We start from the raw sequence: 14,685 nt of genomic DNA, 5'->3' as shown, positions 1-14,685 counted from the left end.
TTCCCCACCTAACCCCTACTTATAGTCAGGATACCTGCTTCTAGCATCACTGAGACCTATCCTGATCTATTACAAGCTAGGATGTCAAGCTTGCAGGTAAAGCAAAAGTAAACGGAGTGAGAGCCTGACAGGATTTCTAATGAATAAAGTATGTAAGGTACACGGCATTTCTTTGGTTGTCTTAGAAAACAGTATCACAAAGAAGTTTGTGACTAGTCAGACACCTGAGCAAAAATGTCAGTAAATTATATCTTAAATATAAGAGCACATTCTGCTAACAAACTAAATAGTTTCCATTGTAAGGTACCCAAGAGGGGGAGAGGGAGAAATGGGCAAAAGGGAAAGTAAAAGTTGCTGGCCTTTGAGAAATATCAGACATCTCGTAAAACACAGTTCTTAAAAGTACAGATGTTTGGAAGAAAGGGTACACTATAACCTCAACTCTCAGTTAAGAACTAAAAATATTTTTAATGTGATAATCTGAAACACTTTTTGAGTAACAAATGGAAATTTAGAAACAGTATTAAGACACTAAAGCTATCCTTACATTTACAAGAAAAAGTAAGAGGAAAACAAAAATACTCCGGCAGTTTTTATATTCATTCAAACGTCAGTTTCTATTAAGTCACAACGGTGCCTTAGAAGCTTCCAAAATATAACATTTCCTAATTATACTAAAACATGTAAAAGTACAGGTCACGGGGTATATAACTTTAGATAAAAATGGGGCAAAGTCGAAGAAACACAGAAAGGTTAAAATTTCTAATCGAAAAATGCAATGACAGTAGAGGAAGGGAGTGAGAGGGAAAAGAAGAATTGAAGAACGAAAGTAAGGAAGGAAGAAAAGAGTGGTATGCGCACCCACCCCTGTTAATCGGACGAGTTCGGGAATTCGGGGGAATGAAGAGTGATTACAGAGGCCATGTTCCTGCTGGCAGGAGAGCTCTGCAATTACTTACAGCGAGCATTATGGCCAGAGCATTCTCGGGCCCACTAGGACGAGTCGACTGGACACCTAAAGCCGGAGACTGACAGCAGCTCCGGGAGAAGACCGAGAAGACGAAAAAGTGGCCTACTTTGACCTCCACTGAAAAGTGAGGCTCCTCCAACTCACGTCTCTGAATCGGGGGCAGGGCATTAACCTCTAAGCGGTTGGATTCTTCGGATAAACTCTCCCTGGCTCCCTGCGGCCTTCCCACACAGCGGGTGAATGTCAACACCAAGAGCCAGCGAGAGAGGGGGAACCTCTCGGCGCGCGCCGTCCTTTCTGCGAGGTGGTGAGACCGGGAAGAAAGACGGCCCCGCGCGCGCCCCGCCTCCCCAACCCTTCTCCAGCCCCAGCGCCCTCGCAGGGGCTGCAGCCGGGAAGCGGGGTCCCCCGCGCTCCTCACCTTTTTCAGCGCAGGAACCAGCAGCCCCCGCCACTTGGGCGCGTTCTCCTCGCTGAAAAACTCGTACGGCAGCTGCTGCGCCTGCATGGTGCCCCCGGGGCGCCTCTGGGCGGGGAGAGGGGTGGCGGTGGTCGGGCCGGGGAGCCGCGAGAGGGCGAGCTCGCCCCGCGGAGCAGGGCCGCAGCCCCACCGGACGGCCCGGCCCCCTCGGGGAGCCGCGCGGCCGGGCTAGCCTCGGAGAGGGGCCTGGGGGGCGAGGCCCGCGCCCGGCCACCCACCCGATACGGGCACCAGCCGCGGAGAGCGAACGCAGCCCGGAGGCGGCGGCGGCGGCATTCCGCCCCACCGCCCCGGGGCCAGGCCCCCTACCCCTCCCCGGCCTGCCGGCGCCGCCCGGGGCTGGCCTCTGCCGCTGCCGCCGCCGCCGCCCGCCCGCCGAGGCTGCGCTCCCGGGCCCGGCCTGGCCCCGCGGCGGAGCCGGCGGCTGGGGGAGGGCGGGTGGAGGGACGCTCCGGCTGCGGCGCCCGCTCCACGCAGCGGGGACCCCCAAAACGCGAGCGACCCGGGGCGGGGCGGAGCTGGGCGCAAGGTCCAACAGGGGAGGGGAAAGGCCCGAGGTCGTGGTCGGGGAATCTGGCTGCCCTGAGGTGCCGCCGCGGCCGCCGCCGACGCTAGTGTAGCGCTCGAGCTTCCTACTAGCGAACTGAACCTGCTCGCTACTGAGCATGCGCCGCCGGGCAGGGCCGGTTCGCTCCGGGTTTTCCGGCTCCCCAGCGAAGGAGGAGGGAAGCGCGGGCGAGGGAGGGCGCCCCGCCGGGCTGTGGCGGCGCCCCCGAGGGCTGCTGGGGAGGAGCGATAGGGCCGCCAAAGGTCGAACCCTGGACCGACTGGAGCCCGCGGGGTGGGGTGCGCGCTGCAGTGAAGTGCACCCCACTGTATTGTTGGGCTGAGGGATCCCAGCGCTCTCTTGGTGTCCCCGGGCCTTTCGTTTTGGAAAGGAGTATGTGTGTACTTTGTTCCCGAAAATGAAGATAAGGACTGCCCAAAGCATGCAATGTATAGTAAACAGACTGGACAAAAGATTGGTGCCTGTCGCACGAAACCTACAGCCTGATATTTATCGGATAACGGAAGTGATGACAATGTTTGCAATTGGTCTTTCCACATCACCAAGAATAAAATACGTGTCATGTTGATTTTGTGAGCATGTGTTTAAATTCAATATGTTCATCTTTCAGACCCACTTCAAATATGAACTTCAGTAACCACTTACCTCCAGTGGAAATTGACACCTCTCCTGCAGCTCCTGGAGCCCAGAACACTTTATTCGGGTCCCTTTTAGGGCATTTAGTTTATCGTGTTTCGTATCTCTACAAGGCTCTTTCAACTAGATAAACTCCTGGAAGGCAGATCTTTTTCACGAGGGACTCTACACAGAACAGGCACTTGGTGAATGTTCATGGAATGCTAAAGGAGCATTATATATAGTGTTCCTCCATCCCAGGGATGCAGGTGTTTTTACCAGGAGGCTGGCACCTCCTGGTTTATTTTACCATTAAGCAGTTTTGAGCATAATCTCTTAATCCTCAGCAGTCCTATTGTTTTTATTTCACAGATGAGAAGACAGTTTAGAGAACCAGCCTGGGCAGAAGTTAGTGAACCCTGCTGTTCCAGTGAACAATAACCAGGATCACATAGATGAGAAATGTTTGCAGTGGTTCTCAATTGCCACAGGACCTCTTTGAGAATCTAAAAGTCTTAGGTCCTTTTTTTAAAAAATACACACACGACTCGAATTTTAAAATTCTCCACATTTTGAAAGTCCTCTGGGTAAAGAAGAGGTAAAATAACTGTAGCTTCCAGAGGAGTTGGGGACAGAAGAAAGAGTCTGAGAAAAAAAACCACAGTCATCTTCAAATCTCTGCAGTACTTATATGATATGTGGTAGTGTTTTATGTGATTCCAAGTGACTGAATTAAGATCAAGCCTCTGCCCCAAATCATTCCTTGGCTTCCTATTGCTCTTAAAACACTTTCTTCTTTCTTCTTTCCCTCCCTCCTTCTTTCTTTCCCTCCCTCCTTTCTTTCTTTTCCGTTGCACCACAAAAGAGCTCCTAGAATACTTTTCAGACTTCTTACCATGGCCCACGAAACCTGCATCTAACTCCTGTTTACATTCTCAAACTTTTCTCACCATTCTCAAAGTTGGCTCACCACATTCCAGTCACACTGGCCTTCTGTCTTTTCCTAGAAAACACGAACCTCTTTCCTGCCTCAAGGGCTTTGCTCTTCCCTCAGGCTGGAATTCACGCTGCTCCTAGCTGTTCACTTGGCTGGTTATAAATATCACCACCTCCAAGAGGCCTTCTGTGATCACACTAAGTAGTTCCCACCTATACTTTTCTCCAATAAGTTTTGGCTTATTTCCTCCCAAGCATAAATCAGTCTCTATTTTGTGTTTTGGTTTCCCACCACCCCACCCGCCCCCACCATCTGGAATATAAACTCCAAGATCAACGATGTCTTCACTCTAGCTCCTCATTGTATCCTCAAGGACTTGGCATATAGTACGTTCTCAATAAGCATTGTTGAAGCAAAGAAAATGAGGGGAAACTTCCAGTAAGGCTACGAAATCGGAGTTGTCCTAAGAAATGGGCGATCTTAGGGGGTGTGCAAATAAAAAGAGTACCTTCTCCCACTTGGGACAACGGGGAGGGTGAAGAAGTTGGACTTAACCTCCAAGGTCCCCTTCGACTCCGAGTCTCTGATTTGACTGCAGAGGCAAACAAGGCCTGAAAACATGGATTACACACTGGCTGGGCAAGCTTAACGGCTAGGGTAGGTATGGGGGTGAGTTTTGGCCCCAGACTGAGAGCAAGCAGCTGGAAACTGCAGAGAGGTCTCTCAGCTGAGACACCTAAGGGGGGTGGTGTAGGGCTCGTCCCAGATAAGGTCAGGAAGCAATCGAGGCTGTCTATACGGTTTGCTTATACTTCTTGGGCCAAGTCGAAACACTTATGGGCGTGCTACGAAAGAAGACGACCGTGGCATAGTCAGAAACTTGCTAGTGAAGACGCCAAAATCCCCTGGGCCTCGCAGCATCAACCGCGACTGTTAGCTCAAGGCGCAGGCGCATACGTTCTGTTCGCGCCCCACTTTGGCTCTAAAGAGCCAGGAGCCAGAGCGGACGTGACGCACGCGGGCGAATCCAGACGAACTAGCCGAGGCCCGAGGGGGGCGTGTCCAGGCGGGCTAGCCGAGTTTTGAGCGGGTCGAGTCAGAGTTAGGGCAGCAAGGAGGGAGGCGGGTAGCAAGTTCGGGTTGGCGGCGCGCCCCCTGTAGGTGGGAGTGTAGCACTCTGCGCTTCGCCCCGCACAGCAGCGGAACGGAATCACAGGGTTCCCGGCCTGGCTGCAGCTACAGGGACCTTCGTGAAGCAAACTTCAAATCCAGTTACTCCCTGGTCAAGAGTTTCCACTGCCTTCCCAGAATAAAGTCCAAAGTCCTTAGGTTGGTATTCACGGCCTTGCACAATCGGGCCACTACTTATCTTTCCAGCTCTATCTCTCACTCAAAATGAACTAGTATTGCCTCCTATAGAAACCATCATTTCTGTCTCTCATTTCTCACATATTCATGCTCACCGTGGAACTTTTATCCACGCCGTCACCTCCACCGCATATGCCACCTACTCTCTGAAAACTTTTTCAGCCCGCATTTAAGGATTCTTTCCCTTAAACTTCAGAGTCCAGTATGCATAGGAAACAGCAGTTTCAGTCATCGATAAACTTAAGATCTCTTGCAGCAGCATATCCTCTCTTCATGCTTTCCCTGACCCTGTCTTTCTTCCCAATTACGTTTCTCCAAATAGTATGTCCCCAGAAAATCCAGCAGAGAAAGTAGTGGCTGATAAAACCACTGGATACCCATTCTTTATCACTTTTGGTTAATACTTTAGTTAATACTTTGATCCTTCCCTTCTTGCAAATATGACGGGGAGCAAAGTAAGTAAAATTAGAAGAAATGATTAAAAGCTCTTCAAGATATATGGGATTATTGATGGCACTTCTTTTTCAAGATCCCTGCAGAGTCCTTTTTCTCAAAAGTCTCTTTCTAGTTGATTCAAGTCGTAATGTCTCCTCAAACTGATTGCACCCCAATCCAATGCAACTTTCATCAAATTCCCAACAGTTTGTCATGGAATTTGATAAACTGATTCTAAAATGTATGTGGAATAGAAAAAAAAAAGTTCTTCTGTAAAAAAACAGGTAGGAGAACTTGGCTTAAGAGATATGGAGACATTATATAGCTAGAGTAATGAAAACGTGGAACAAACAAATTGGAACAAACAAACCATAATAGAGGGTCAAATACATAGAAACTTGATTCATGACACAGCAAGCATTGCAGATGAGTGAGGAAAGGATATACTGTACAATAGATGAAACAGGCACATTGATAAAATACATGCAGGAAAAAAATGAAATTTACATCCCTACCTCAACCTACACAAAACATTTCCATGTGAATGAAAGATTTAAATGCAAAAAAAAAAAATTTATAAAATTGTGAGAAAAATAAAGAACATCTTTATGAGGTCAAAGTAGGAAAAAAATTCTTAAATAATATGCATAAAAACACAAACCATAAAGGAAAATATTGATAAATTTGATTTTATTAAAATTAAGATATCTGTAAATCAAAATATGCCTTTAGAAAAGTAAAAGGACAAGCCATTAGGTAGGAGAAAGTAGTTGCAACTCACAAAACCAAAAAGAACTAGTATCCAGAATAGGTGGTTTACTTTAGAGGAAGTAATGATGGTTAGATGTTCACCTCACTAGTTATCAGGGGAAAGTAAGTTAAAACCACAATGAAATATTATTTCATGCCCATTGAATTAGCAAAAACTTAAAAGCTGAAAATACTAAGCTACTAAAATTCTTACCCATTGCCATGGAAAAATAAATGAGTACAACCACTTTACTTTTTAATTTAATTTTTATTTTATATTGGAGTATAGTTGACTTACAATGTTGTGCTACCTACAGGTATATAACAAAGTGATTCAGATATACATATATGTATATCTGAATGTATATATGGTTATACATACATATATACATATACATGTATAATCATATACATGTATAACCATTCTTTTTCAGATTCTTTTCCCATATAGGGTATTACAAAATATTGAGTAGAATTCCCTGTGCTATAGAGTAGGTCCTTATTTATTATTTATATAGTAGTGTGTATATGTTAATCTCAAACTCTTAATTTATTTCTCCCTTGAGTACAACCCACTTTATATAAACCATTTCTTCTCTTAAAATGTGAATATAGATATGTCCTATGTAAATTGACATAGATTTATTTCCATAGTGCATATATATATATATATATATCCCAGAGAAATTTCCTTACTGCATAGTTTGTTATAGCATAAACAGTAGCCACAGGTATAAAAAATAATTATGAAATAACTCAGAGCAGCAAAATTGAAAGAACCACCATTTATGCTCCTCCCAAAACTCACATGTTGAATATCAGTCTGCAATGTGATCGTCTTTAGAGGTGGGGTGTTTGTCTGTTTGTTCGTTTTAGGGCCATACCTATGGAAAGTGGAAGTTTCCAAGTTAGGGATCAAATTGGAGCTGCAGCTGCCTGCCTACACCACAGCCACAGCAACACCAGATCCGAGCTGTGTCTGAGACCTACACCACGGCTCATGAAAACATCCAGATCCTTAATCCACTGAGCAGGACCAGGGATCGAACCCATGTCCTAATGGATATTAGTTGGCTTAGTTATCACTGAGCCACAGTAGGAACTCCTGAAGGCAGAGTTTTGAGGAGTAGTTAGATCATGAAGGTGGTGCCCTCATGAATGAGGTTAGTGCCAAAAGAGCCCACAGAGAGATCCCTCTCCCTTTCCACCATGTGAGGACAAGAGAGAAGACAGTTATCTATGAACCAAAAAGGGGGCTCTCACCAGACATTAAATCTTTGGATGTCTTGATCTTGAACTTCCCAACCTCCAGAACTGTGAGAAATTTCTGTTTATGGTTTTTGTTATAATAGCCTGAAAGAGTTAAGATATATATCAACATAGGTGAATCCTTTAAAAATAACACTGGTATTACAGAAATGCACTTAAGAAATAAAATCTGCCTGCTCTTAATTATAGATCAAAGTTGGAAAAGTCTAGAAGTAACCACAAGTAGACAGCAGTTTAAAGACAAATCACATGAAACATCTATCCCGACTGCCAGTTTCCCTTTTCTCCTTCTCTCTCCAGCAACAAAAGGCGAACATGTCTAAAACTTCTCAGATAGGAAAGGCAGCTGAAAAGTGAGAATAAGAGCTACATTTTGGCGTGAATTCAACTCAGTCAACTCAAGTCCTTTATTGCTCTTTGTTACCTCAAGCAAGTTACTTAAAACAACTTGTATAATTCATGTCCAGAGGAAATAACCTCATCAGTCAAGTACCCACTGTGTAAGGAGTTCAATATCTGGATACAAGGAACAATGGTACGTAATTCAAAGCTAATCAAAAGTTAATTTTTAAAAATAATTTGTCATTTAAAATTTCAAATACAGTACATTCATATGATTCATAAAGTGTTTTTCATCTGCCCATCATCTGTAGTGCTTCCCCCACCCAATTCCTTAGCAGGTAACCATTTTTTATTAATTTCTCATATATTCCTCCAGTGTTTCTCGATGCAAACATGAGCAAACACAAATATAAGATTTTGGAGTGATCCTGTGGCACAGTGGGTTAAGGATCTGGCATTGTCCCTGCAGCGGCTCTGATTGCTGCTGTGGCATGAGTTCAGTTTCTGACTGGGGAATTTCCACATGGCCAAAAAATATATATAATATTTTAACAGAAAAATTTCAAAAACACTACAAAGATTCCCATATACTTTTCATGTAAATTCTCCAGCTTTTAACATTTTGTCACATTTGCTATATCCTTTCATCTCTGTCTCTCTCTTTGTCCTTGTCTCTTCAGGCCCACATACAAACTATATATACACACATACATAGATATGCATATAATATTTCTTCAGAATTACTTGAGACCAACTAGCATACCTCATCTCCCTTTACCCCAAACAGTTCAGTGAATCAGGGTATATTTCCAAAGAACAAGAACTTTTATTTACATAACCATAGTAAAATTATTAAATTCAGGAAGCTAACATAGGTGCAATACTCTCATCTAATCTATGGGCCTTATTCAAATTTTGTCGATTGTCCCTATAACGTTCTTTTTTTTTTTTTTTTTTTTTTTTTTGTCTTTTTGCCTTTTCTGGAGCCGCTCCTGCGGCATATGGAGGTTCCCAGGCTAGGGGTCGAATCAGAGCCGTAGCCACCAGCCTATGCCAGAGCCACAGCAACACGGGATCCAAGCCACATCTGCAATCTACGTCACAGCTCACAGCAATGCCGGATCCTTAACCCACTGAGCAAGGCCAGGGACCGAACCCGCAACCTCATGGTTCCTAGTCGGATTCGTTAACCACTGAGCCACAATGGGAACTCCGGTCCCTATAATGTTCTTTATAGAGATTGTTTTTCCTGGTCTAGGACCCAATGCAGAATCATTTTCTGCATTTAGTTTTCACATCTCTCTAGTTTCCCCTAATCTGTAAGAGTTCCTCAGTCCTCCTTTGTCTTTCATGGTATTGCCACTTCTTAAGATGACAGGCCACTTTGTCTTATAATAGCCCTCAGTCTGGGTTTGTCTGATATTCTTTCATGATAAGAGGTAGGTTTCTGTATTTTGGATAAGAATAGCAAATAAGTGTGGTATTCTTCTGAGTGTATCACATCAGGAGGACATGATGACAGTCTGTCCCAATCAATAGTGATGCTAATTTTGATTACTTGGTTAATGTGGAGTCAACCAAGTTTCTCCAATATAAAGTTATTTTCTTGCTTTGTAAATAGTAACTTGTACAAATGTGTTATTTAAAAGAAACAGCTTTTTTGAAATATAATTCACATACTATCCAATTCTTCATTGAAAGTGTTTAAATAGATGTTCGTATATTCATAGAGTTATTTAACCATCACTATAATCAATTCTGGAATATCTTTATCACAGCAAGAGAAACTTCATATCCATTAGCAGTGATTCTCCATTTCTCCCCAGCCTCCCCCATGTTCAGGCAACCAATAATCTACTTTGAGCCTCCATAGATTTATTCATAGAGTTCAAATAAATGGAATCATAGGAAATGTGGTCTTTTGTGATTGGCTTCTTTCACTTAGGGTAATGTCTTCATGGTTCCTTTATGTTAGAGCATATATTAATATTTCATTTTTTATTATTGAATAATATTCCATTATATGGAATATACATTTTGTTTATCCATTCATCAGTTGATGAACATTTGGGTAATTTTTACTTTTTGGCTATACTGAATAATGCTATTATGAATATTTGTGTACAAGTTTTTGTGCAAACATATGTTTTCTCTTCTCCAGGGTACATGTCTAGGAGTAGACTTGCTGGAATATGTGGTAACCGTATGTTTAATCTTTTGAAGAACTGCCAGACTGTTTTCCAAAGGGATTGTATCATTTTACATTTCAACCAGTAATGGAATGAAGGTTAGAATTTCTTTATATCCTCATCAACACTTGCTATTGTCTTTTTTATTATAACCATCCTAGTAGATATGAAGTAGTATGTCATTGTTCTTTTGATTGCATTTCCCTGATAGCTAATGATGCTGAGTATCTTTTCATGTGCTTATTGGCCATTTATATATCTTTTTTAGGGAAATGTCTATTCAGATCCTCTACTCATTCTTTAATTGGGTTATTTGTCTTTTTATTACTTATATATTGTAAGTGTTCTCTATATATTCTGGATACAAGTCCCTTATGAGAGACACAGTTTGCAAATATTTTCTTCCATTTTATGTGTTGTCTTTTTACTGTATTGATGTGTTCTTTGACAAAGGGTTTTTTTTGTTTTGTTTTCTTGTTTTTTTTGTCTTTTTGTCCTTTTAGGGCCACACCAGTGGCATATGGAGGTTCCCAGGCTAGGGGTCAAATCGGAGCTGTTGCTGCCGGCCTACACCATAGCCATAGCAATGCCAGATCCTTAATCCACTGAGCGAGGCCAGGGATCAAACCAGAAACCTCATGGTTCCTAGTCGGATTCGTTTCCACTGCACCACGACGGGAACTCCCCTTTGACAAAGTTTTTAGTTTTATTAAGTCTAGTTTACCTATTTTTGTTGCGGCTACTTGTGATTTTGTTATATTTAAAAAGGCTTTGCCTAGCCCAAAGTCATGAAGATTTAGGTTTATGATCTATTTTTGAGTTAATATTTGTGTATTGTGCTAAGAAAGGGTCCAGTTTCATTCTTTTGCAGCTGGATATCTACTTGCCCCAGCACTGTTTATTGAACTATCTTGATGTCATTTCTGAATATTAATTGACATAAATGTCAGGGTTTATTTTTGGACTCTGAATTCTATTTTATCAACCTATTTATCTAACTTTATGCCACTGCTACACTGTCTTGATTACTGTACTTTGTAGTAAGTTTTCAAGTAAGGAAGTATGAGTCCTTCAAATTTGTTCTTATTTTTCAAGATTGTTTCGGCTATTCGGGGTCCCCTGCAATTTTTTTGTACTTCTGCTGTTAAATGTATTCCTAAATACTATATTCTTTTTGACCCTATTGTAAGTGGTTGTTTTCTTAATATTATTATCAGATTGTTTATTGACGATATATAGAAATAAAATTGATTTTTTATTTTATTGGATCATCATTGCTGACGGTTAATTATTTTATATTTATCTTATATCCTGCAACATTGCTAAGGTCATTTATTGTGTCTAAAAATATACACACTTACATTCTCATTTTATTAAGAAATTGTAGGAAACACTGTTTTGCACCTTTTTTCTACACTTAATGATTTATCTTAGAAGTTTCTCCAAATACATACATAAAGAACACTTTCATGTTTTCATAGTATAGAATTCTATTAAATGGATTATAATAGTTTATTTTATTGGTCTTCTTCTGAGGGACGTTTGGGTTTCTTCCTAACCTTTGATTACAAATGGTGGTAGAGGAGTTCCCGTCATGGCGCAGTGGTTAACGAATCCGACTAGGAACCATGAGGTTGCGGGTTCGGTCCCTGCCCTTGCTCAGTGGGTTAACGATCTGGCGTTGCCGTGAGCTGTGGTGTAGGTTGCAGACACGGCTTGGATCCCGCGTTGCTGTGGCTCTGGCGTAGGCCTGCAGCTACAGCTCTGATTAGACCCCTAGCCTGGGAACTTCCATATGCCGCAGGAGCGGCCCAAGAAATAGCAAAAAGACAAAAAAAAAAAAAAAAAAAAAAAAAATGGTGGTGGAATAAGTAAAATCACTTTGCTTGTATTCAAGTATATCTGAGGATAAATTCCCTGAAGAAAGATTGCTGTGCCAATGGGCAAGTATATTTGCAATTGTGGTAAATATTGACAAACCAGAGAGCTAATTATTTGATGTTGGGGTGCTAATTAGGAATGGTATAGTAATAAGCCAAAGGAGAAAAATTTAGCTACTTAATAGTGACTATTCTTATTATGTTAATATCTATAAAGACTATGAAACAGTGTTTTGAGTTTCTCTGATGTCATACCTCATGCCTTGAGGTGGTAATATCTTCTGAACTATATCAGACAAGTGATTTTTTAAATACTATTGTCTTATTCCATGTTCATTCTGTAAAGCATGTAGCTTAATTACAACACACAAATTTATCCCACAATAAATCTGCTGTCAATTCTTTGTATTTCAGGGCTGTTACCCTGCTGAGATCTCAGATGATCTGCCAGACTAGTGGCAGACTAAATTTTATTATATAAGCACACATGACCTACAGAATGCCTGTTTTTTCCAAAAATATATATAAAGCAAATATTAGAACAAGTCAAGCCAATTGGCCAGTTGGCATTTTTTCAAAACTGATGCTGTTTACAAGTTTTACATCCATATCATTTTTTGGGTCCATATCATTTTTTAAAAAGTAAAAAAATTGTAAGGAAGCAGCACATAATTTGTTTTGTATGTAACACTAATGCTAACTTGTGGTAGACACAGAGATGCCCTGTAGCTCAGATGCCTCTTCAAGAAAGGACTCCTTGACCACCTGCAAGAATCGTGCAGTTAGCTGATAGCATGGAGCTCTTAATTCCTTCTAGTCTCCTTCAGTTTTTGAGCCAAGGTCATACCCTACTTGAGGTGGCCCCAATCAATGACTCAGCAAAATAGTGCAACAGGAGACTGGCAATTTCCACCCAGTGCAGAACTCTTCCAATGGGCAGTCTTTGCTCTGGAACTCCCCAATGTCTCTGCATTGCCATCTGATGGCTTGTCTGCCCAATCCAGCTTCCTCCTTTTTCCTTTCACAGATGTTACTCCTGAATGAACCTCTTGCACTCTTCTTCTCAGTTTCTGCCTACCCAGCAGACCCAACTGATACATTTGTATATGCAATTGTTTCATAGGACATCAACTGATGTTTTAATCACAATACTTCCATATAAGCTGTTGAAATTCACTGATTTTAGAAATACATTTATAATTTTCCAAACTGATTTCTTTCTTATAACATATATAGAAATTAACATAGCTCTGAATCTCTAAGAGCCTGCAGTTTACTGTCAGATAGGTTTTATTCTTTAAACAGAGTTTACTTATGATAAATATAGCTAAAGCATCCAAACTTCCTCTGATCTATTCTTCTTTGACTGCGTCTGACAGAGACAATCTCTTCATTTTTGCCCAATAAACTATTAGTAACTCCAGAAAAAGAGAGAGAGAGAAAAAATAACATATCCCATCTTTCCTTGTGCAACAGCTGATTTCCCAAATCTTTGAAAATTATAACTTATACATGCATGGTTTATGAAGAGGATGCCAGGAACAGTTTCATAAGGATTATATTAAAACTTTCTCTCCCTGAGGCAAAAGTATTGCTGCTTCAGAATTGTTTTCTTCTTAACCTCCTCTGTCTAAAAATGAACAAATTTGCCTTGGTTTATGGTGTGTATAGTTTTTGTTTTCTTAACTCTAATGTATAAGTTGAAACAAAACAATAAAACCTTGAAATGAAAAACAACAACGACTTCAGAAGAATTAAATTTTAATTTGACCAGCTAATCAAGCAAAAATAGGTTTTGTTTGTTTGTTTTGTCTTTTTTTTTTACTATTTCTTGGGCCGCTCCCGCGGCATATGGAGGTTCCCAGGCTAGGGGTCTAAATCGGAGCCGTAGCCACCAGTCTACACCAGAGCCACAGCAACGCGGGATCTGAGCCGCATCTGCAACCTACACCACAGCTCACGGCAACGCCGGATCGTTAACCCACTGAGCAAGGGCAGGGACCGAACCTGCAACCTCATGGTTCCTAGTCAGATTCGTTAACCACTGTGCCACGACGGGAACTCCTTGTTTGTTTTGGTCATGACCATGGCATATGGAAGTTCCCAGGCCAGGGATTGACCCTGCACCAGAGCAGTGACGAAGGCTGCTGCAGTGATATAATGCCAGATCTTTAACCTGCTGCACCACATGGGAACTCCAAAAACAGGTGTTTTTATCACTGAGACATCAGGGAAAGCAGTTCTCATGAAGTAGTTTGTTATAATATTCCTTTTGGTTGTTTATTGATTTTAGTTAGGCGAATGTGGAATCTATTCTGAAGATGAAACAAAGATGAAAAGGACTGAAATGGAACCTGTGTGCCGAATCGGCCTAGCAGTTTTCGTTTCTTGTAAGTCTGTTCCTGGTTCTTATTAACTTTTATTGTCATTTGGAATGGGATTTTAAAATTACATTTCTACCTCATTATTGTTGGGTTAAAGAAAGCCCTTTTTAAAAAATATATTTGTTTTCAACCTGGCTACCTTAACTTTTCATTAGTTTCAATAGTTTAATTTTTAAAATTCGGTGTCTTGGATTCTCTAGGTTTATAATCATTTTATATGCAAGCTATGATGATTTTGTCTCTAGGCTTTTCAAAAGGTGGGAGGAGAGGGACCCAGGCAACTCCTGGACCCTATAACCACTTTGCCTTGACCAAAACTGGGAATGCTGCCATCACCAATGTTGAAAGCTGCTGAATCAAGAAGTCATCTGCCAAATTAAGAAGCTGCTGCTATAGTGGCTGGCTCCAAAACCTTGTCCCCTCTGCCACAATCACCAGCAAAGCAGACACTGTGCACACTGCCTCTGCACTCAGATCCAAATCAGTCTCACATGAGT

General features: G+C 41.8%; 1 protein-coding gene across 5 annotated transcripts in view; it reads right to left on the bottom strand.

The window, feature by feature from the left end:
• The window catches only part of SOS1 (SOS Ras/Rac guanine nucleotide exchange factor 1), a 156,490-nt gene extending 154,912 nt beyond the window's left edge, over window positions 1–1,578 (bottom strand). For all 5 annotated transcript variants that reach the window (XM_021087586.1, XM_021087587.1, XM_021087589.1 and 2 more), the window contains exon 1: window positions 1,392–1,578. In XM_021087586.1, the coding sequence (XP_020943245.1) occupies window positions 1,392–1,478 (87 nt within the window). In that variant the 5' untranslated portion in view covers window positions 1,479–1,578. The remainder of the gene's footprint in view (window positions 1–1,391) is intronic.

This window comes from Sus scrofa, chromosome 3 (genome assembly GCF_000003025.6).
Source record: "Sus scrofa isolate TJ Tabasco breed Duroc chromosome 3, Sscrofa11.1, whole genome shotgun sequence".
Lineage (NCBI taxonomy): Eukaryota > Metazoa > Chordata > Mammalia > Artiodactyla > Suidae > Sus > Sus scrofa.
Note: the sequence above shows the minus strand (reverse complement) of the source record. Positions and strands in the feature narration are given on the sequence as shown.